The sequence below is a fragment of the Lepidochelys olivacea genome (genome assembly GCF_965140295.1).
Source record: "Lepidochelys olivacea isolate rLepOli2 genome assembly, chromosome: 7".
Classification (NCBI taxonomy): Eukaryota; Metazoa; Chordata; order Testudines; family Cheloniidae; genus Lepidochelys; species Lepidochelys olivacea.
In genome coordinates, this window is record NC_140417.1 from 82221085 (window position 1) to 82245913 (window position 24829).

General features: G+C 43.5%; 1 protein-coding gene across 1 annotated transcript; it reads left to right on the forward strand.

Annotated features, from left to right (window-relative positions):
* The first annotated feature begins 336 nt into the window (after window positions 1–336).
* KIFBP (kinesin family binding protein) lies at window positions 337–24003 on the forward strand. Its single transcript, XM_084633426.1, has 7 exons — window positions 337–1130; window positions 4035–4133; window positions 11143–11222; window positions 11323–11506; window positions 12726–12810; window positions 19766–19875; window positions 22552–24003. The coding sequence occupies exons 1-7, from the start codon at window positions 762–764 to the stop codon at window positions 23428–23430; spliced, it is 1806 nt and encodes a 601-aa protein (XP_084489552.1). The 5' UTR covers window positions 337–761; the 3' UTR covers window positions 23431–24003.
* The last annotated feature ends 826 nt before the right edge of the window (window positions 24004–24829 follow it).

Genomic DNA, 24829 nt, shown 5'->3' on the forward strand with positions numbered 1-24829 from the left:
TGCTGCAGCTGCCTTCCCCCAGAGCAGTGGTTCTCAACCGGCACATGTAGAGGTCTTTTGGGAGTACATAAACTCAGCTAGATATTTGCCTAGTTTTACAGCAGGTTACAGAAAAAGCACTAGCAAAGTCAGAATAAACTAAAAATTTCATACGAGTTTATACTGTGTTGTACACTGAAATGTAAATAGATATTCCAATTGATTAATTTGATAATTAGAGGGTTAAAAAGGAGAAAGTAAGCACTTTTTCACCAACAGGGTGCTGTGACGCGTTTTTATTTTTTTGTGAGCAAGTAGTTTTTAAGTGATAAGTGGTAAAACTTCAGGTACCCAGAGGACTCAGACTCCGAAGAGGCACAGAGAGGACAGGAAAGGCGAAGAACCAGTGCCCGAGAGCACTTCATGGGCGCGTCCTGCGCAGAGCTGGGGTTGTGGGAGTGGGACGATCCACCCGCATTTGGCATCTGTTTATTCACCCGTCCCTGGCACTTTTCGAGGCTGCCCCTGAGGCGGGCAAAGGTCGGGCACTGGGCGCCCTGCGGCTCCGAGAACGAGGCGAGGGAGCTCGGCTGAAACGGGCCGACCCTGCGGAGGGTGGGGCGTGGCACGAGCCTCACGTTGGGGTCGGGCGCCATGACAGTAGAGGGCAGACACCCCTAGCGTCCTGATCGCTCGCTGAGCGTCACGTGTCCGCTCTAACACCCCCGAGCCGCCCAGGCGGTTGGTCGCAGTGGCGGGTGGCGCTGGGCCCGGCGAGGAAGATGGCCGCCCCTGCCGGTTGGGCCTCGCTCTGTGAGAAGTTCCGCAGCTCGCTGAGTCTCTCCAACGTGGAGTCCAAGAAGGACCCGGAGAACGAGCCCTACCGCTCCAAGTACGGCGCCCGGGAGCTGCTGGAGGAGATCAGGCAGCTGCTGGGCTCGGAGGAGGCGGCCGAGGCCGAGGGCGCCCCTGCGGGGGAGGCGGCGGCGCTGCGGGCCGTGCGGCTGGCCGTGGTGGAGTATGAGCTCGGGGTGAACCACACCGAGACCGAGGAGCTCTCTGCCGGCGAGGAGCACCTGCTGAAGTGCACCCGGCTGCTGGAGCGCCACCGCCTCTCCCGGGACTGCGTCTCCCTCTACATTCAGGCCCAGGTAGGGAGCGGCCGCCGCCCTGGGCGCCCCGGGACGTGCCGGGCCCACGAGCTTCTGCCGCGGCTCAATGGGTGGGCGCCCTGTGGGCGAATGGCAGGGCCCTGGCTGGACTCCCCTGGCGGGCGAGGGTTTCACTGAGTTGCTCTCTGGGTCCCGCTGTGGTGACTTATCTCGCCGTGGACGGCGGCCGACACGTCTGGGCAACGGGGGGCTGACTCGCTCCTGGCTCTGGGTGGTGGGAGTCTCCAATCGATCTGGAGCATCGTGCCATTTGGGACGTGAAGTAGGTTTGGGCAGATTTGCAGCGTTAGGGTGTTGCTGACCTTAGGCAGCGTAGCACCATAAACCTTGCCCAATCTGGGCCCGTTTTATTTGTGATGCTTAGGATGACCTGAACAGTGTAAGTGGCGGTATGAGCTATTGAAATGCTGAAATCTTAGGGCTATGCTAGTTAATATTCGAACAGTGCTTTGAAAATGTAAAGTTGCATTGCAAAATTGTGATGAGAATTTATTGTTGCAGTTAATCTGTTTGCCTGCTCTTTAACGTTATGGTAATATAATACCATATCTGAGTGAGTAGAGTTTTGCAAATACTATTAATTTCCTTACAATAATTTCATTCTCCTCTATATATTCCCTTCAGAATAGTTACCAAATACATATACATTCTCAGAGATGTTCCAGTCTTTACTCAATTTTTACATGTGCTAAAAGAAGCTGTAACATAAGAAGTCTTAAACAGAAGGACTATTCAGATGTCCTTCGGACAGCTGGCTGAGCTAACCATAACAGGCAACCTCACAATAACTATCTCCTTGTGAAGCCTTGCAAAATTATTATAATAGGGGATAGTGGAGTGACTTGACTACAACAAGTCATTTTTTCAAACCGGTATGTAAAGTGGGTTGGTTACCTGAAATTTTCAAGGTTGCATTTGCATGTGGTCACTGTCTTCCAGTGTGACAGCTTGGGTTGGGCTCATAGTCAACACTATAAACCTGTCATTTAAAAGTAACAGGCTTATTTCAGAAACCATTCAAAATGGGTTAGTGTCCCACCAGTAACTAAAAGGGTCGTAACTATACAAGTTTACATCATGCCAGAGGTTTTTTTTGTTTTTGTTTTTTTTAATTTCTATTGTCTTAGGCCAAGGATTCAGTTCTGCACAATCATTACAAAAGGTCCCCCCTTTCCCCCCCCGTAGTAATAGCTCACCTTACCTGATCACTCTCGTTACAGTATGTATGATAACATCCATTGTTTCATAATCTCCCCACTGTATTTTCCACTGAATGCATCCGATGAAGTGAGCTGTAGCTCACGAAAGCTTACGCTCAAATAAATTTGTTAGTCTCTAAGGTGCCACAAGTCCTCCTAGTTCTGCTTCTGAATTGGCTTTTTAAAATGGTGCTCGTTTATAACAGACAGGTGCTATCTTCTGGATACACTGTCTTTGTCCTGCTGTTCCTGCCCTTTCTTTTTGCTATATCCAGAGATCTTTCCAATGCTATTAGAAGTTCTGTTGCCAAATGATGCTCTTGTTCCTAGCATTGGACAATGTATGCAAAATAACACAACTAGAAATCATGGTGTCTAACTGGGCTTTTGCACCAAGACTTCAATCTCACAGGCTGTAACAAACCTTGAACATTTAAAGGAAAGCAACATAAATACTGCAGTACAAGCAATAATCTACAGAATTTAGGGGATAGCTGTGTTAGTCTGTATCCGCTAAAACAACAAGGAGTCGGTAACGCCTTAAAGACTAACGGATTTATTTGGGCATAAGCTTTCTTGGTTTAAAAGATAAAAGAGCCAATTCTGTAGATCTGCATCTGAAGGGTTTTCTTTTTTTAAAGTGCTTTTATGTGCTTTCTTTGTACTGACCTCTATTGTGGAAGCACTGGTACAGAGTTTCTTTTATTAGGTCAATTCCTGTGGCCCTGTCTCTGATTTGTGCTCTTCTGCATAGTGCTATACGAGATAATTGATGTCTGATTTTTGCCTGTTACACTGTACATCCAGTCCCATGGACGTAGTGTTTCCCTTTATGAGCACCACACAGTCTGATGCTCCTAAAAGAAGGCTAATTTGAGTGGGCCAGCTGCAGAGGCAACTTGATAGAATTCCACTTTTACCCCTCTGAGTCTCTTTAGTTGTATATTAAGACTTACCTTTTCAAGTGAGCAAATATAGAAACAAAATTTAGTACGTGTCCAACTTGGAACGTTTATGAATGCTAAATTCTTCATGATATACTTGGAGAAGCTCTTTGAAATTGGAGAGTCTCCAGAAGCAATGTAAGAAATGTTGCCATGGGAATTATCATGGTTTAGATCTAAAATACCCATCCCTTAACTTCCACTTCTTAACTTTTCTTGCCATCTTTGCCTATCAATGAAGATACTTATTTAAACATCATCTGCTCTTTTCTAGCTCAACTTCTCATCCTATTTTATCCAGCCTTGAAGTCATAATATTGAATTTCTAACTTCCTGGTCATTTTTATGACAACACTGATGCTATGACTTAATTGCAGGGTGAATCAGAAATAAAACTGTATGAGAGAGAGCGCATCTGTTTAAACACACACCTGCAATAATAAGAAATAGAGGAAAATTATATGCTTATGTATGTTTGGGTCTTTATTTTCATGTTTGCTATAGTGTGATAAGGTGTCTTTAAACAATTTAAGGTATAAACTATGAGCCAGGTATTACACTCCTTTTTCTCTAAAAGCAACTCTTATTGGCTCAAATAGGCTGTGTGTGTTGGGGTGGAATTTAGTTGTGTTTAGAGAACTTTGTTGGGAATGGGAAATACTGGAAAATAACTTTTTTTTTTTTTTTTCCTCCTTCTTCCACCGCATCTACCGCTTCCCCTCCCCCTTTTACATTTATAGAACAATTTGGGTATCCTGTGGTCGGAAAGAGGTGAAATTAAAACAGCACAGACTTACTTGGAATCTGCAGAGGCGTTGTACAATCAGTACATGAAAGAGGTACTGTTAACAGAGCTTATTTTACACATGCAGTGCACTATTATTTATTTGTGTTATGGCACCACTTAGAGATGCCAGCCAGGACTGGGGATTATGCAGAGTGCTGTAGATGGTAAAAGATGGTTCTTGTTCTGAAAACTGCATCTGTCAGAAGAATATCATTTTTGAGCCTTCACATACAGAGGCATTTCTTGTTAAGTATACATAGTGAATATTTTTTTCTGAAAAACATCTTGGTGAAGCTTCCTACTAGCAGCTACTGTGCTTCTGAAAAGTGACGTGTGTTTGCTAGCACTACGAGGAATTGAGATCTGTGAGTCATCATAGCTTCAGTTCTGGTTTAATCAGCAAATGAACTTGGCTTAAATACTAAAATAAGTAAAATATTCAATGTTGGAAGTTATTTAGCCAGAATTAAAACTAGATGGAATCTAGCTTCCGCTATCTCTACTTAACTTCATACTGATAGTACTGCAAAGCCGTGAGAGACTTCAAACCATACCTTTTAGTTAACAAAGAAAAAGATTAATCTTAAATACTCCTGAACTGTCTGCATCGATTTGCTGTAACAGTTTATAGTGCTGCATGCATTAAGGGCTTGGCTACACTTGCAAGTTAGAGCGTATTAAAGCAATCCCAGGTGCCCTAACACCCGACGTGTCCACGCTGGCAAGGCACGTGGAGCGCCTGGACTCTGCAGCTGGAGCACTCCTGGTAATCCACCTCCAGGAGAAGCATAACACTTGCTGTGGCCGGGCTGAAACGCCTGGACATCAGTATGAACGAGGTGTTACGTTACTGTGCTGTGATTGGCCTCTAGAAATGTCCCATAATCCCCTGAAATCAAGTGGCCACTCTTCTCGTTATGGAATTGGCTGTAGGAATGAGGATATCCCTTTTCAAAGCTCTGTTTCTGACAGCCGGCATGGCATGCTTATCTGCTCTGGGACAAAGCAAACCATTAGTGTGGAATTCTGTTGGGGTGTGTGGGGAGGTAGGGAAGGAGGGAGAGGCAGGCGGGGGTGGGAGCTTGGTCTGCTGCTGTCTGAACTTACAAGACAGCATGCTGACACACTCTCAGCACCCCAAAACACACTGTGTCTCCCTACACACACACACACACACACACACTCAAATATGAGAAACATGTCGCAACCGCTTGCGTGCTGGGGTAGCTACCACAGTGCACTGCTCTTTGTTGCTTTACAAGAGCTGCTAATGTGGCCACTTGAGTGCGCTTGAATCTGACAGTGTAAACACACGGCAGCGTTTTCCCTGCTGCGGTCTCCAAAGGCTGGTTTAACTCCCAGCGCTCTACATCTGCAGGTGCAGCCATGCCCTTAGCTTTCTTTCAGAAAGGCTCTTGTGTGTCTCAGGCAGTCTTGTTAATGACCAAACTCCTTATGCATATTAAACAGCAGCACTTTAACGTGTCTGTGTAGTCACAGCACCAGCACTGGGGGAGAGCTCTCCCAGTACTATTTTTAAAAAAAAACAAAACAAAACCCACCTCCATGAGGGGAGTAGCTACCGGCGCTGGGTGCACTGTCTACACTGCCACGTTACAGCACTGAAACTTGCAGTGCTCAGGGGGTGTTTTTTCACACCCCTGAATGAGAACGTTGCAGTGCTGTAAAGTGGCAGTGTAGACAAGGCCTGAGTTGTTGACTCTGCTGTGTGATAGCAATGGCACAACAGGGCCTTTGTTCTTCTCTTTGAGGCAATCACAGTGTATCAATAGTGCTGCAAAAAGAGCTTTCTGCATTATTAATTCACCTTTTGTGACTCTGAAGAAAACCGTAGTACACGGCAATTCAACACACTGGGAGGCGGGGAAATCTCTCCAGTTACAGTTTGGCCTCTCTCTCTTTACAAATTTTTGGCCTCTCTGTCTTTGTGAGGACTGAACTTTTTAAAAATGTCTCCTAGTTAACACCTGACACTCATTTCTGGCATTGATGCTGTGTACATGACAACCTGTATTCAGTACTCCTGAGGGCATTCTGCACCAAAATATTAAAAATTCTGCACATGGTATTTTAAAATTCTACAAGTTTTATTTGTCAATAAATAAATGTGGAGGCTCCAGCAGGGCAGTGGGGAGCACAGACCATTGGCTGCACAAAGGTGGGAGATCACTCTGCAGCCTCTCCACTTCTAAGACACCGACTCAGCGGTGAGGCTGCACCTGACCCTGACACAACACAAGGCCTGGGCCTGTCCCAGAAACACACTGGGGCCCTGCCCCTCTGTGCTAGGCACACCAGGTGTGGGGCAGACAGGCTCAACCAGGCAGGATTCAAGTGTAAAGGGTGGGGTGAGAGGGTTCTGTGTGGGACAATCTAGGTGCAGGCAGCTCAGTGCGGGGTCTAGGTGTGGGGGGATCTGCATCCACAGGCGTGGGGGTGGGGTTCTAGGTGTAGGGATGTAGGGAGCTCAGTGGGGAGTGGTCTAGGGTGCAGAGATGGGGGTCTGGGGTTCAGGGGGGCTCCAGATGAAGGGGTTGAGGTTCAGTGGGGTGGGGTTCAGGTATGGAGTGCTTGGGGGGTGGTTCTGGGTGTACAGGGTGAGGCTTGGCAGGAGCATCTGGGTGTGGAAGGTCTGGATGCACAGGGGTTGGGAGGATGGAGGAGCAGCTCCCCATGCAATGACCCCTCCCTCCCACAACTGAGGAGTTACGGGGCAGGAAGCAGGGGAGGATGCTGCGCTTCCTGCAGCTGGGGGAGGTTTCTGAGGGTGGATTTGACACAGCCCCAGCCACTTCTTGCAGGGGAAGAGGAAGTCCCGTCCTCTCCTGCCTCCAGCCCAGCCAGGACTAGCAGTTGATCCCGGCCCAGGGTAGGAGCCACGGGCTGGGGTGTCTCCAGCCCTGCGGTAATTTACCTCTCTGCTGGCTGTTCCAGGTGCCTGAAATGATGTACCTGCACTGCTAGGGAGTGGGGTGTGACTGCTCTTGCAGCTTCCCTTTGCTTCCCTGTCAGAAATTAATTTTTCTGCGGGGAAGTAAAGAAATCTGTGGGGGACATTAATTCTGCACATGCACAGTGGTGCAGAATTCCCCCAGGAGTAATTCAAGGTTTGACCATAAGCATGATCCTGAAGCATATGTAGGTTCTCTCTCCAATGTTGGAAGCTGGATTGCTATCTTTTCTTTTCTTTTCTTTTCTTTTCTTTTTTTTTTTTTAATTAACTCCATGGAGCTCTTCCAATGTTTCTCTGAAAAGACTGAATTGAGATGGAAAGCTGGAATAATAGTCAGTTTGGGAAGATTGTTTTGTGGGGTTAGTTTTAACATACATTTAAAATTTGAGATGGTCTGTGCAGTTGTGTATTTACTGCCTGATTGGTAGGGTCTGAGATTTGAATATTAAATATAACCTACAAAGAACTTTTAAAATCAAGTTTATTCACTTTTTGCTGCTTTATGAGGTGTAAAAAGGGATTGAAAGCTTTCAAGTTTCTTGTGACAGGATTGGAGTTTTAAGATTCTATATCTTGTCTCCAGACAGCTTAACTAGTTTTGGCCAATAAGGCAAAAAGCCCAGAAACTCACAAGAACAAAGGAGACCTGGCAGGATTAAAAGGGATCCCTCTCTCACAAGGAGAAGTAGTTATTCAGAGGAGTGAGACAGAGACATGGGAACCCTGCTGGGATGACTGAAGAAGCTAGGCCTGTCTAGGTCACTATCACAGGATGTTAAGGCTTTTTAAGTAAGATAACAAACACTCTACACACATCTCTTAAAACGCTTTGTTCCTACAGCAAAATAAACAATGCTTTGGTCGCTATTTACATCACTGATCAGACTCCCAAAGAGAAGAACCACAGGTGCTGAGACCAGTTGGACCTGCTCGCTTATCATGGTTGATTCAAAGGGTACTGTAGCCCGGGGCCTGGTCTAAGAGCGGGAGAATCATGGAACTCCATCCAGCATAGGTAAAGGTATGAGGCCTGAGATCTGAAGGGTACACTGGGACTGGAAAGGGGAAAGAGCCGGTGCAGGAAGTCCTGTAACTTTTTAAACTTTAGAAATGTCATCTCTGATCTCCTGGAATTTACTGAAGAATTTGTTGGGAATCTCTGAAGGAATGTGTTATGAGCTCTTGCACCTCAGCTGAACTGGTGGGAAACTTTAATAAATACTTTTTAATTTAAAAAAAAAAAAGTTAATTAGTTATTCTAAACAGATGTAACCAAAAGAAAAAGCATTAAACAAATTGACTCTAAAAATTCTTTCATCCCTGGGTTATTTAACTTTTGCGCTCTTGTGATGTAATCACTTCATTAGCTCTTCAATCACCATCCTTTTCCAGGCTAGACAAAACCTGACTTAAAGACCAGTAGAATAGATATGTATTTTTAAAAAAAACAACAACCACTTTCAGGGTTGTTTTTAATGAAAAAGCAAGTAAAGGCACAAGCCTATTGTACGGTGCGCCCCCCCCCCAATTTGTGGGAGGAAAAGGTAGCTATATTACTCCCTCTCCCAGCCCCTGCCCCACTTCTCATGAGGAGTGTTTCTCTGAGCTGCTCCTCCTTTCTCTGCAGAGTCTCTACAGGAGGCAGAGGGAGGTGGATTGCCACAGAGAGAGTTCCATTCTGGCCACGTCTTCAGTTCTATTCTAAGTGTAAAGAACAGAATGACTTTAATGTGTCAATCCTGTTTTGCGTTCATTTCATGAGCGTGGTCCAGATTCCCTCTGTCTCATGGTACGTCTTGAGAATGTAGACAAACCAAGCCTGTTACAGAAGTTCCATTCTTCTTGATATTCTTCTCTTAGCTTGGCAGAGACCGTGTGGCCCAACAAATAAGGCACTGAGCTTTGCATCTGGAGATTTGGGTTCTAGTTCCAGCTCTTCCACTGAGCTGTGGAGACCTTGGATTCGTCCTTTTGCCTCTTTGTGTCTGTCTCTGCACCTGTAACAGGAGGGTGGTAATATTTATCCTCCCTTGAGATATATGGATGAAAAATCTATGTCAAGCTAAGTACTGTTATTGCAGGAACATTTATCTGCTGTTCATTTCTGAAGTGATCAGGCAATAAGCTTGTAAACTACTAAGTACGCTAGTACAGCAAGTTGCACTGCGAAACTGACCTCCGTGATGAAGATGCTCATAATGTCAAGTAACGTGACTGGCTAATATATTGGCATGCTTAAAAACTTACAGAATGGTAAGTGATATGAGGCAGCCATCTTGGAAGCACATCCACAGTCCTCAGCCAGTGCCACCAGCAATTGAGGCACTGTTGGGTAGGTGTACCAAATTTTCATAAAAAGCAGGCACATACATATCTATGAAGCAAGTTAGGTGCAGACAGACAAAGTTGTGCTGTAAATTGTGTTGGCATGGGTATGGCCCAATTGTACTAGATATAACTGTCTGACAGCTGTCTTATAGGAACAGACACAATGGCAAGATGCTGTATACAGGACCCTTCTGTATAAACCCCAGAAATCATCTCCATAAACAGAGCAAACAAAAACTATTAATATAGAACAAAACTACATTTACTTCACACACATCTTAAATATTTGTTTAAATCTATCTAAATCAGTACTCAAAGCTATGACTTTCCCCTTTGAAAACTGGTGGAAGAGAGATGCTTTACGCTTTGGTTCAGTCTCTTCAGGAAGCATGGTGTCTCTTTGGAATGAATGTTTTGTTGTTCTCTATTGAACCTAATAAATTGAAATTGATACATCACTGGAGTTTTTCTTTAAAATGAATTGCACTTCACTTGTGGTCATGCAGCTAGATTTGTGTGGTGTCCTTTCACTCTTTGCCTCTTTCTTGTCCTTGTATAGGTGACAGTAGGGACCTGAACTAGCAAATGCTGTGATCTGCACTTTGTTAGAAATGGCGTGCCATATGGGGATTTGATATGCTGGGAACTCAAGCTTTCCTGGCCCCAGGGGAGTGTGTAACCCAACTAACTCAGTGTGTTCTTTGTTCCCTTCTTGTGGCTAGACCACAGAGAGAGATTTTGGGTCTATTTCCTCCATGTTAATGGCTGATGACGTGCTATAGCTTAAGCAGTAGAGACTCATGCTTCTAAAGCTTGTCTAAACACAAATGCTGTACTGGTTTCAGTATACTGGTATAAAGTGATACATCCTCCTCTAGTATGGACACAATATCAGCATAAAGGTGCTTTAGACCAGTATAGCTTTTCCCATATGGGAAGGGGAACAAGCTATACTGGAATAAGGCTCTCTTATACCAATATAAGTGCCTCCACACCATGACTTGTACCAGTATAACTATTTTTATTTTTAAAAAATCCATTCCTAGCCAAAATAGTTTCACCGTTTCAAAAATAGTGTGTGGACTGGCCTTAGATCAAGAGATTGTTCATGGGGAGTGAACCTGTAATCTCTCCAGGGACATTGTTATGCTTTCACACATGAGTGAAATTACTGAGTGACATTACTCTCACAAAGTAGTTCTTTGACTTCTGTGGGACTGCTCCTAATAAAGCTACTCACATGCGTAAATGCTAGTGGGATCAGACCTCATGGTAGGGTCTGCTAGGCATTCTCTATGCTTATCCTGCAGGAAATATTGTGAAGGATACTGTGTGTGTGTGTGTGTGCTGGTAGTGTATCTTGGTAAATGAATTCTTTATTTGATATTTGTAGACCTGTTTAATAAATTCTCATGAGATCAGTATGAATCCAGAGTAAATTAGTTTGTCACAATGTAATATTTAAAAAAATATACACAGTTATATATGAGAAGCAGTTTTATAACACAATAGAAAAAGTGAGGCATACTGTTTGCTTTTTTTCTAAAAACATCTCATGGACTTCAGGAAATCACATTAAATGTAACATTCAGAAGTTCTGTGGAAAATCAACAGTCTAGTGTTAAATTTGGGGTTGAAAAACTGCAAAATGCTCACAGGTCTTTCTGGTCTTGCACTGTGTTTCACACTGCAGCCAGCAGAGGGAGCACAATATCACTAAGTTACAGGTTGTGTACTGGATATACTGCTTATTTTTCAGAATGGGAACCCTCCCCTTGATCCCAGCGAACACTTCATGGCTGAAGAAGAAAAACTTACAGATCAAGAGAGATCAAAAAGGTGGGTGCTGACTAGAGTATACATTTGAAATGAGTATGTGATGGCTGTTTGTTTTTTAAAAATAAATAAATCTAAAGTAAGACCCAAATTGTCTTCCCAGATTTGAAAAAGCCTATACCCATACGTTATATTATCTGGCCCAAGTCTACCAACACCTGGAAATGATTGAGAAGGCTGCCCAGTATTGCCATACCACCCTTAAACGACAGCTTGAGTACAGCGGCTACTATCCAGTAGAATGGGCTCTGAATGCTGCTACCTTGTCACAATATTATCTCACTAAGGTAACCATTTAAATGTTCTCTGCTATGGTTATGACTTATTAACCTGCAATCATAAAAGGTAACTACAAAGTCAGAGTTGCCGTTCCAGTAGCTCATTGAGGCATGGTGCCTACTGGATTTTAAAATGTCCTCCTTTAAACACACAAATAGACCTCAAATGTCAAACATCTGTCTTAAGGGAGTGCAGTGGTTGCACTTCCCGTGGTAGCATGTTGCTGAAAGTAAGCAGAGGGGTAAATTTAAGAATTAAAGCACAAGTGGGCACAGTAGTACAAATAATTAATAATAATGGTGGTGTGTGATGTGGTGCTTATGAGATTTTTTTTTTTAAAGGTGAAACAAAAAGGAAAATATTTTTAAACTACCTGCTAATACTTAGTTCTTATCTAGCCAAAACAAATACATTCAGGCTTGAGTCTTACAATGCACCCTTTAAGTAATTGTTCTTGAATATTTTAGCATGTGCACAAAATTTGTGGAAGGTTGTGTGAGCCAATCATATAATGGATGCTCTGTTTGCCTCCAGAGTCTCTGTACTGTCACTAAACAACTCACTGCTTTGTGAAGTCCTTCTGTTTTTATATGAGGCCTTTCCTACGGAAGACAACTCAAATTCTAATGTGTTCTGTAAAACAATTTGGTGCTTTGGAGACTTCTGCAATACCACTCAGTTAAGAATAGAGTTTCAGCAGTAAACTATCACTACTGTACCTTTTGAGGAGATAAACTGAAGGAATTAACCATCAAGAAGGAATTTAACCATCAAGTAAAGTACTACTCAATGCGAGAGTAAGGGAATCCGAATCTGACTCATAATGTATGCTCAGTTTATGTTCAGTTCAGGGCTGTATTATGCCCCACAACACAGTGTTTACCACAGACCCAGGAAATGACAGTAGCATAGGTCAGAGCAGCATGGAAAGAATTTATAATGTTTGTGCTTCAGTCCTGCTATAAAAGGCAGTGACTACCTCTGTGGAGGGTTGTTGGTGGGAAGGTGCTATATTCCATAGTAGATGTAAAAAATCATCTTTCCTTTCAAATTGTACTATATTTTCTAATGACCAAAGGAAAATGTCCTTGAACCTTTCAGTTCTGCAATTTCCCCATCTTCACATGTCCTAACTATACAACTTGAGGGACTTAATTAAGTCTAAAGTAGCAGCTCATTGGCTGTTTTGTACCTATGGTTGAACACTGCTGTTTCTCTCCCCCACAGCAATGCTTTATGGAGTCTCGACACTGTTTAGCAGCTGCTAATGTTATCTTTAGCCAAGCTGGACAGGTTCCTTCTTCAGAGGACAGTAAGTTGTATGGTTTTTTTTGTATTTTTATTTCACTGGTCGTTAACTTCAATCGAGTAGCTTGGAAATAAGCATTGTTAGTATGGATGTTAAATGCTCATGTGTTCATCAGTTGGGAGCTCTTAATAGGAGTTCCAGTTCCTTTTGGAGAATTAATTATCTTCCCTTATACCAGTACTACTATTAAACTAAGATTTTTAAGTTGCATGCACAACAGTTCTTAAGATTTGGTACATGTAAACACCTTGAGAAAAGCTCAGATATTTATTGCTGCTGATTCAGGAATTTCACCAGAGTCAGGTGATACTTTAGTGAGTTTTTTTTGGTAAAATTGACCGATGTTAGAAGTTGCCAGGAGGATGGAGGAAAAAACATTGGGGCAGTTCTAAAATGTGAACATCTCCGTCCAGGTGTTTTCAGGAGTATGAGAGAAAATGTCTCACCCTTTAAAAAAGAAAAAAAGAAAATAAATAAAAAATCCTGGCTCTCACATTTACAGTACAGTGTATAATCTGTTTAGAGCAATCCCTAAATGAAAACTGTTAAACAAATCTGATGTGAGAAGACATTTGCTGAGAATAGGCTTAAAATGAAGACTTCAGCAGAAAAGCAAATACATGTAAAACACCCTACAATTTGTCACTCGACATGGTGCAATCTCATTAGATGGTACTTATGAAGTTGTGTCATCATCCCTGACTGACTTTGTATTGGTGTAATGAAATAAACAACTCGTAAATCAACACAATCAAGTGCAATAGAATGTACCTTCCTAAAAAGACAGCCATGCTTCTGAGGGGGCATGGTCATATGACTGTAGCTGTGCTACTTGAAACATCCTACTTCGTTACTTCCTGTAAAACGGTAAGCTTTGGTTTTGCATATCTACAGCACAGCCCTGGGCGTTTCAAATCTTGGACAACTGAAAGCTTCAGATAAATGAGGCTTTAGACTCATGGCAGATTGTGTTAGCATTCAAAGGGGCTGCATTTTTGGATTCTCCTAGCCTGCTGTTGCTGCAGTGAGTGTTAGCTAGTTTTAAAGAGTTCATGCTAATTGGAATGTAGTCCCCTTAGATCCAATTGGCATTGTTATTCAGGGACAAAATACAGCTGAAGGGAACACAGCCAAGCTTCCTTTAACCAGAGTTCAGTCAGCTGGGTTGCACAGTGTATAAATGTCATCACTTACGACATTTTTTGGAAACTTGAAAAGGACAAAAACCTATATAGAATCACCCTTTATATCTCATCTAGCCAATTTAGCTACATTTTTAGGAGGCAGGCTATGCAAGAGCCATTTTAGATAAGGAGCCCAAGACTTTACGTAATACTGGTTTCAGAGTAGCAGCCATGTTAGTCTGTATTCGCAAAAAGAAAAGGAGTACTTGTGGCACCTTAGAGACTAACAAATTTATTTGAGCATAAGCTTTTGTGAGCTACAGCTCACTTCATCGGATGCATTCAGTGGAAAATACAGTGGGGAGACTTATATACATAGAGAACATGAAACAATGGGTGTTACCATACACACTGTAAGGAGAGTGATCACTTAAGATGAGCTATTACCAGCAGGGGTGGGGACGACGGACCTTTTGTAGTGATAATCAAGGTGGGCCATTTCCAGCAGTTGACAAGAATATCTGAGGAACAGGGCGGGAATAAACATGGGGAAATAGTTTTACTTTGTGTAATGACCCATCCACTCCCAGTCTTTATTCAAGCCTAAGTTAATTGTATCCAGTTTGCAAATTAATTCCATTTCAGCAGTCTCTCATTGGAGTCTGTTTTTTGAGGTTTTTTTGTTGAATTGCAACTTTTAGGTCTGTAATCGCGTGACCAGAGAGATTGAAGTGTTCTCCAACTGATTTTTGAATGTTATAATTCTTGACGTCTGATTTGTGTCCATTGCTTCTTTTCCATAGAGACTGTCCAGTTTGACCAATGTACATGGCAGAGGAGCATTGCTGGCACATTATGACATATATCACATTGGTGGATGTGCAGGTGAACGAGCCTCTGATAGTGTGGCTGATGTGATTAGGCCCTATGATGGTGTCCCCTGAATAGATATGTGGACACAGTTGGCAACGGGCTTTGTTGCAAGGATAGGTTCCTGAGTTAATGGTTCTGTTGTGTGGTATGTGGTTGCTGGTGAGTATTTGCTTCAGGTTGGGGGTGCTGTCTGTAAGCAAGGACTGGCCTGTCTCCCAAGATCTGTGAGAGTGATGGGTCGTCCTTCAGGATAGGTTGTAGATCCTTAATGATTCTTTGGAGAGGTTTTAGTTGGGGGCTGAAGGTGATGGCTAGTGGGGTTCTGTTATTTTTCTTTGTTGGGCCTATCCTGTAGTAGGTGACTTCTGGGAACTCTTCTGGCTCTGTCAATTTGTTTCTTCACTTCAGCAGATGGGTATTGCAGTTGTAAGAATGCTTGATAGAGATCTTGTAGGTGTTTGTCTCTGTCTGAGGGGTTGGAGCAAATGTGGTTGTATCCTAGAGCTTGGCTGTAGACGATGGATCGTGTGGTGTGGTCTGGGTGAAAGCTGGAGGCATGTAGGTAGGAATAGCAGTCAGTAGATTTCTGGTATAGAGTGGTGTTTATGTGACCGTCGCTTATTATCACCGTAGTGTCCAGGAAGTGGATCTCTTGTGTGGACTGGTCCAGGCTGAGGTTGATGTTGGGATGGAAATTGTTGAAATCATGATGGAATTCCTCAGGGCTTCTTTTCCATGGGTCGAGATGATGAATATGTCATCAGTGTAGCGCAAGTAGAGTGGGGCATTAGGGGACGAGAGCTGAGGAAGTGTTGTTCTAAGTCAGCCATAAAAATGTTGGCATACTGTGGGGCCATGTGGGTACCCATAGCAGTACCGCTGATTTGAAGGTATACGTTGTCCCCAAATGTGAAATAGTTATGGGTGAGGACAAAGTCACAAAGTTCAGCCACCAGGTTTGCCGTGACATGATCGGGGATACTGTTCCTGACGGCTTGTAGTCCATCTTTGTGTGGAATGTTGGTGTAGAGGGCTTCTACATCCATAGTGGCCAGGATGGTGTTTTCAGGAAGATCACCGATGGATTGTAGTTTCCTCAGGAAGTTAGTGGTGTCTTGAAAATAGCTGGTAGTGCTGGTAGTGTAGGGCCTGAGGAGGGAGTCTACATGGCCAGACAATCCTGCTGTCAGGGTTCCAATGCCTGACATGATGGGGCGTCCAGGATTTCCAGGTTTATGGATCTTGGGTAGCAGATAGAATACCCCAGGTTGGGGGTTCAGGGGTGTGTCTGTGCGGATTTGTTCTTGTGCTTTTTCAGGGAGTTTCTTGAGCAAATGGTGTAGTTTCTTTTGGTAACCCTCAGTGGGATCAGAGTGTAATGGCTTGTAGAAAGTGGTGTTGGAGAGTTGCCAAGCAGCCTCTTGTTCGTATTCCGACCTATTCATGATGACGACAGCATCGAAATACTGGGTTGTACTAATCATAGAGGTCTGTCAAGACATCTTAGAATAAATATGAAGTAATTGACAGCTGTGAATTCACACATCTAGATTGCCATGGTCACTTGACTGTGTTACTGTCTGGATCACTAGGGTGACATTGGGGTCAGAAATGTGGTATGCTTTCACCAAGGAAACCACCCAGAGACTCCAGCCAGTAGGAGTAGAAGCAGCCAAAGATGGAACTGCTGCACTGTGGCAGGGAGGGGTAAAATGGGGCCCAGCCAGAGCCACCTTTCCCTCCCAGAACCTTGCAGTACCCAGAACTGTGCAGGGGAGGCCACACGCTCATGCTCTGGGGCTTGCATCTCTCCTACTGTCCTTTGGGTTGCAGAGAGGAGACGACTCCTGGTAGGAACCAAAGTAGGGATCTTTGGACATTGAGAACTCTACGGTTGTGACTGGACTTCCTCTGCTCTGTGCTGAGTGACTATCACTCACACCCTCATCTCTTCACCTGAGCTTCAATCCACACTTGATGTCTTACTTTCTTTTCCCCCTTCCCTTCTTGCTGATATCCTCCAAACTAAACCACCTTCTCTTCTCCCGGCTCTCCCCTCTCCCTCCCCCCCCCAAAAATAGTGGAACTAACATGATGATTGCTGCCATCATGCTGTTCAATCTGCTTGTGTGTCAGACCCTTTCCTCCACCCTATGTCTGTCTTGTCTATTTAGATTGTATGCTCTTCAGGGCAGGGGCCATTGTCCACTCTGTGTTTGTACAGTACCGAACACAGTGGTGGGGCCCTTTTCTTGGCTGTCCCTTAGTCACCTCTGTTATTACGTAATCATGTTTATTACAGTAAAGTATATGGACAGTGATGGTCTACTTCCAGCACATAATTGAGAGTTGAGAGACAAGGGTCCTCTTTCCAACTCTGCCAAAATCTTCCTCTGTGACTTTGGGCAAATTGCTTAACCTCTCTGTGCCTCAGTTTCTCATCTGTTAAATAGGAATAATGATACTTCTCTTGTATAGATGAGGAAGCTAATGACTTGAGATCATTGGATGGAAGATGCTCTATAAGTGCAAAGTGATATTTATTACAGCATGCTGGGAATTCCTCCTGTTTTGGTTTTTGGTTTTGTTTTTTTTTTCTTCTCCCTTCCTCTTAAGTTTTATATCCTGAGCCACTGTACTATGAAAATCATCATATGGAAAGTTCTGGGATCTAAAACATGGGAATAAGTTCCACTCACTCAGGGCTTGTCTACGCTACCAAGTTTTGTTGCCAAAACTTATGTCGACAACAAACCCCCCCCCCCCCCAAACTCAACAAAACAAAAATCGCCAAAGGGTGTTCACGCTTGCTCCCTCTGTTGACAGATCATGTCCACACTGGGGACGCCATCGTCGACCGGGTGAGCAATGCACTGTGGGTATGTATCCCACAGTGCAGTGTTGTGGGGAGGAGGAGCTGATCGCTGTGTATCTTGGGATTCTCTTTGAGTTCTCCCACAGCCCCCTCAGCTGCCTAGAGCAGCATCGTGAGTAGCTCTGTGAGCTCTCCATGTTGAGGAATGGCAAAGCATCACAGCAGTCTGCCTGCTGCTGTGTTCCTAGTGCAGGGCAGAACAGGACCATTCCGATTATTTGCTCTTTGTTTCCCCAAAAGGAGCAACACACAGCTATGAAAGGGGAAGGGCGCATGCCTGCAGGGCAGCAGAGATCAAAACACTGAGCAGAACAATCAGGGCAGGCATTGTGGGATACTGGTGGAAGCCAGTTCTGTGGACAAAACAATCTGCAGTGTCTACACTGGTTCTTTGTCGACAATAAAGGGAGGGGAAAAGACAAAAGTCTCTTGTAGGGGTGGAAGTTTTTTGTTGCCCAAAACTGGGTGTTTTTTGCGATGAAAGTCCCATTGTAGTGTGTAAGCTCTTGCTGTTTTGTTGCCAAAAGGCAGTTTTTGACAACAAAACTTGCCAGTGTAGACAAGCCTTCAGATTTTCAAGCTAGGAGCTTTCAGTCAGTGATATGTCACACTTCTGCATATGAAATGGTTGCAATTCATCAAATCTCTTTTAAAGGAGAAAAGGCTGGATTGATCAGTAAAGGTCTAGAGCAGGGGTCGGCAACCTGCGGCATGTGTACCAAAGGTGGCACGTGAGTTGAGTTTTGGCAGCACTCTGCTGTCAGCCGGGGTCCCAGCTGCCGGCCCTGCTCAGCCCACTGCCAGTCTGGGGTTCCAGCCGCCAGCCCCATAAATGTAAAATGCATTATTGGCACGCCAAACCATAAATGAATGAAGACTTGGCACACCACTTCTCAAAGGTTGCCGACCCCTGGTCTAGAGCAGTGGTTCTCAAACTTTTGTACTGGTGACCCCTTTCACATAGCAAGCCTCTGAGTGCAATCCCCCCTAATATATTAAAAACACTTTTAAATACATTTATCACCATTATAAATACTGGAGGCAAAACCGGGTTGAGGTGGAGGCTGACAGCTTACGACCCCCCATGTAATAACCTTGCAACCCCTGTGAGGAGTCCTGACCCCGAGTTTGAGAACCACTGGTCTAGAGTTACTTCACCTGAGTACTTGCTTAAAGAATAGACACCTGCAAGCATGTGAACGGAACATCTAAATTCTGTTAGTAAAACAAAAACAAAACCATCCGCTGTGTACAGTGCAGGGATTCTTAAACTAATGAACAAATGGAGGTCACTTTGAGGCTATTGAGAACTCTCCTCCTCTACCTCTTTCTGCACCCCCCCCCCCCCCCAAAAAATAGAATGTAGTGCCTGTGAAAGGTACCAACTTAACAGCACTGGAGACTGAAGCATCCTTTGTATCCAGAGGACAAGAATGGCGGCATCAGCAGTGCAGGCTTCACCACATTGTCCCACTAATTTGTCTCCACTTCCATTAGAGGTGATGGGATAGTTAAGTTTTAACGTCCGTTCAATCTTTGGTGTCTGTGTTGAGATGTCAACACAGTTGCAAACTGTGATTGTGGTGGGGAACTTGGGGAGGGAAGGAGAGTGTAAGAGTTTGTGGGCTAGCAAGTCTTCCTGTACTTTGGATTGGCCACAGACTTTGCTTCCTCAATTTGACAGTCTCTATTTCACTATAATTCTTAGGGCTGTTGCAAGAGCAAACAGTGTCTTAGTCATGCTAGAGAGCAGCTTTTCTGTTAGTTGTTTTTGAAGGGCAGATGGGCTCTCACTTTAGAACAGAAAACAAATCTGTTTTATTATACTCTGGAAAAACTCCAAACCAGGTGGTCTTCCTGTTACATATCTAAACTGTTTTTAAAGGCAGTACTTGATAAATCCACAGTAATCCATCTTCTGAGTCTGTTAGTTAGGGATTACAACCTTTGCACTCTTAAAACTTTAAAGGAAAGACCGAAAAATATCCTGATCAATGTAAATGATTGTTCTTCCTTTTTAATGTAACATTTGAGCTGGAATACTTCACTTCTCCCCAGTTTTTTATGTGATATGTGTATTTATCAGATGAAACAGAACAAGACCAACAGGATCTTCGACAGAGAAAAGCTGAAATTGCAAGATGTTGGATTAAGTACTGCTTGACTCTTTTGCAGAGTGCTCGGAAATCACTTGAGGTAATCAAAGATTTCTGTTCACAATTGTTTAAAAGTATCAACAAAAACTTCATTTATAAATAACAGGAATAACTTCACAACCAAACATTAAGGATACATAGTTGCACAACCAGTAATCAGGAGACAAATATTTGAACTCTAGGCTGTACATGTTCTAAAAACAGTTAACCCTTGAATAAAGCTGTTATATTACAAATAAGTATAAATGTTGTACCAATAAAATAAAAACCAGCAGGATCTTATTAAAGGGAAAAAGGCAAAATACCACATTTACTGTGAATACAGAAAGAATCATAGTAAGCAGTTAGTTATAGTTATAACATTCCATTCAATCTCAAATTTACACACACACACACACACACACACACACACACGTTCTGCAAGGTTGTTATCATAGTTACCAGCCTTAGAGTTGCTCATGCCAAGCCACTGGCCAGGTGGCCTGGACATGAGGAGGGAGCAGGGCCTTGTCAGATGCTCATCTGATGCTCCTGGAAGTTGGTTTTCAGAATCAGACCCCAAAGTTCTCACTTTTTAGAGTCTATTTTTATAGGAATTTCTTCCTATGCCAGTCTATGGGAATTGCTTCATCATGCTGTTGCTGAATCAATCAGCAGATAGCACATTCCTGACGGCTCCAAGATGTTATCTTGTTCTTTGGTTCTCCCATCCTTGAGGCTGTTGGGTGGATTCCAGTCTGCCCTCCGGGGGGCGGGGGGTCCTCTGGTTATTTCCACTTGACGCCTTCTTCAGCCGATGGACACTGGATTCTTAGGCTGGCCCCTCCCTGATCATTCAGTTATTATCCACACCAAGCATCCATCCACATACATCCTCTATCTCTATTTTAATCACAATTGTTAATACAACAAAAGGGCGGGGAGTCTCTGGGTGCTGTTTCTGTTGTTAGAGTATTGTTTTGAGTCTCTCTCTTTGTGAACTGCTTTGAGAACAGACTCTGTCTTAGAATGTACTAACACAATTAGCAGCTTGCAAGTTTCACACACAGAGGGAGAGAAACAGTACCAAAACCCAAGAGACCTCTTAATTAGTAATACCCTGGAATTTAAACTCTGGGGAATCAAACTCATTTGTGATTTTTAATACAGAACTTCTTTAATATGATCCAACATGGAGACCGGATAAAAAACAAGCTGTTTGCTCAGCCCTGCTGGTTGATTAATGGAACATAGCAACTTTACAAGCCTCCCCGATCTTTGCCCACAAAGTCCCCTTCTTAGGCTTTAATTCAGCAGAGCACTCAAGTATTTGTTTGAGGCCTTGTCTACGCTACAAAAATTTTTCGGCAAAAGCTGGCTTTTGCCAACAAAACAGGAGGACGTATGCACTAAAAAGCTACCTTTGGTGGCAAAACAAAACTACCTCAACGAGAGGAATAAACCTTTGGCAGCAGAATTAAAGCAATAAAGCATCAGTGTAGACACTGCTGTTTGTTTTGTCCACATAACTGGCTTCCACCAGTGTCCCACAATGCCTGCTGTGATCACTCTGCTCACTGTTCTGATCTCTGCTGCCCTGCAGGCATGTGCCCCTCCCCTTTCAAAAGTCTGGGGAAGTATCTGACAGCTGAGCGGGCTGCTCCCTTTGGGGAACAAAGAGCAAATCATTAATGTGGAATGTTCCTGTTCTGCCCTGCACTAGGAACACAGTGGGGCGGGGGAGGGAGAGGGGGGGAGACTGCCGTGCTGCTTTGACATTCCTCAGCATGTAGAGTCACAGAGCTGTTCAGGATGCAGCTTCGAGCAGCTGAGGAGGTTGTGGTAGAACTCCGAGGGCATCACAGAACCGCAGGCAGGCAGAGTGGCCTGCTTTGGGAGGGACTGCTGTGCCAAGCTGGGGGCTGACATGTGTTTCTTTCTTCCCCCTCCACCTCAGGATAGGTCAGTCGGCCTGCTATCTCCCCCGCCCCAGACGCACCACCCTCCTCTCCCTCCCTCCCACGCTTCAGTTGAAAAAGTGGCTGACAATCTACTAGGATGCCCCTGGAACGATGGGATTGAGAAACCTGCATCGTGTGACACTGTACCTGCCCCATGAGGCATTGCAAACCCTTCCCAAAGCACCCTGCAGCCAATTGCACTGTGGGGTAGCTACCACAGTGCACTGCTCTCTGTCGATGTAAGAGCTGTTAGTGTGGATGCACTCTGCCGACAAAAGGAGCTAGTGTGGACATGCAACAGTGGTTTTATTTAAAGCGCTTTAATTAAAGCGGTATAACTTTTGCCAACAAAACTTTGTAGTGTAGACAAAGACTAAATGTAAGCATGTGGGTAATGTGATCCTTATTCAGCACTTAAGCGTTCAAATAGTTCCATTGACTTCCAATGGGACTATACAGTGCCCATTAAGAAGCTGCTGAAAGTACTTTGTTGAATTGAGGTCTTAAAGGGCTCCAGCTCCATTGTCTGTCTGGATACAAAAACCTCCTGGGGTGGAGACATACATCTAAAATATCCATGTTAAATAAATCTCATGCACTGCAGAGGTAAGATCATAATTTGTGTAATTTAGTGAGCATAAATTTTAATATGCTAGCATGCCCACTCTCTTGTCTTGCTGTTTGTTTGCATTAAGGACTGTAGTTAAAAGCAGCTTCAATACATGTTGTTCTCCGTAGCCACATGTATTTTAAACTAACATGCTCTGTCATTTTAGGATAACATCGGAGAGTTGGATCCAGACAGGCAATCAGAACTTAAAGCTCAAAGGAAAAAAGAGGAAGATGAAAAAGAGAAGGGCAGGAAGAAAGCTGTTCTCTTTGGAACCAGTGATCTATGTGACTCTATATTAGCCACAGAAGAGAAAGTGAGCTGTATATGTCCTTTAGATTTTCAAGAAGCCAGAGAAGTCTTCCTAGTGGGTCAGAATTACGTTCATGAAGCAAAAGAGTTCTTTCAGTTTGATGGCTATGTTACTGACCATATTGAAATTGTTCAGGACCACAGTGCCTTGTTTAAGGTGCTTGCTTTCTTTGAAGAAGACTATGAGAGACGCTGCAAGATGCACAAGCGTAGAATAGATATGCTGGAGCCCATGTACGTGGATTTGAATCCACAGTATTACCTGTTGATCAGTAGGCAGCTTCAGTTTGAATTAGCAGACACCTACTATGAGATGATGGATTTAAAAGTAGCTATTGGTAACAGGCTAGAGGAACTCGACTCTCATACTATAAAAAAAATTAATTCTCTGGCTCAGTTAGCAGTCAAGTACTATGAACTCTTCTTAGATTCTCTGAGGAACCCAGATAAGATATTTCCTGAAAAACTCGAGGATGATGTTCTTCGCCCTGCAATGGTGGCCAAATTTCACATTGCACGATTATATGGCAAGCTTATTACTTCTGATGGCAAGAAACAACTGGAGAATATGCAGACCTCATTGGAATATTACACATTTCTGGTAGACTATTGTGAGAAGCATCCAGAAGCTGTCCAGGCCATAGAAACTGAACTAGAACTCAGTAAAGAAATGGTTGGTCTGCTTCCAACAAGAATGGAGAGGCTAAAAGCCAAACTGTCTCCGTTCCGTTAAACTCTTGTCTTCAGTGAATGGAAATGTGCAATATTAAAATGATCTCTGTCAAACATACTTTGGGACAGTTCCCATACCTTGTTGTTGCCCTTAGCATTCAGATGTTTGCAGCTATAAGATCCAGATATGTTAGGCACTATAGAACCTTTTTTAAAATTGAGAACTGTCTAGTTTAGTTTCTCGCCCATGCTAATGGTATAAACTCTAAATGTAAAGTGAATGTCCATTTGATGATTTGTATTGCATGCTCTTTATGTAAATACAAACCCTGCCTGCCTGCCTTTCTTCCTCCAGTACGTAATTCAGTTTCTAAATGTAGTGTTGTACTTCAGATGTTTCTTTTAAGGGAACCTTTTGGGTAGCTTGACTGGTCCTAGTTACCTTTAATAAGAATCAGACTTTAGGCATGCATTCTGTCTACTAGACAGGGTTTTAGTCTTTCTAACCCATGCTCCAAAGATTATCCATATGGAAAGGAGCCTGATTGTCCTGTATTTTGTATGTTGATAAGTGACTTTTGTTGCAATTAAACACACCTATTAGAGGCTCAATAAATGGACTTGCTTGACTAAACTTTTTCACTGAGTCCTTCTGATTTAATTTGTATTTTTAAGACCTGATTAACAATAGATCCTGTTCCACTTTTTACAGAAACTAAAATACCATAAGTTTTAACTAGCTGTAAAACTCCATAATCCTGTCTGACTTTTAACGGTTGTACAAATAGGCACCAACATATCCAGAACAGAAAAATAAGAAATAATGATCAAATACACCATGAAAGGTGTGCTGGTTCTATGCCACCTCTGGAGATGCACAGGGCATCCCTCTATTTCAGTGATCTCCAACTGCCAGAACAGCATTTTGACTAACTAGGCATAAGTTACTGCATTGCAATAGCTGTCCTAATTTTCATGAAGGGCCAGCTCAGACTCAGGCCAGCCCGAGGATTGGAAGAGTATAAAGGTGTCTTAAAACTACCTTTGCCTCACCTATTACAGCGTTGCATGGAGAAGAGTTTTTCCTGGATTGAAAGTTCTGGCCCATTATGTGTAAAATGAATAGCCAGCAGCTATCAACTAGTTCCTCAAGTAAAGACAACCCATAGACTGTGTGTTATGCTATACAAAGCACACGGGATCTTTTATAAGGGAGAAGGCAAATATGCCATATTTATTGAAAATACAACAGTTAGCATATGCTTTTCAGACAGTGTCCCCCCCCCCCCCTCAGTTGATGGTTTTTATAGTTACCAGTCTGGATCAATCTAGTGGCCAGCCAGATTGGTCGCAGAGGGGAGCTGGGCTTTGTCGGTTGCGATTCGATGCTCCTGGAGTAGTGGCAAGAGGAACCCAAAATCCCATGGCAAAGCACCCTGTTCTTATAGTCCCTTTTTTTT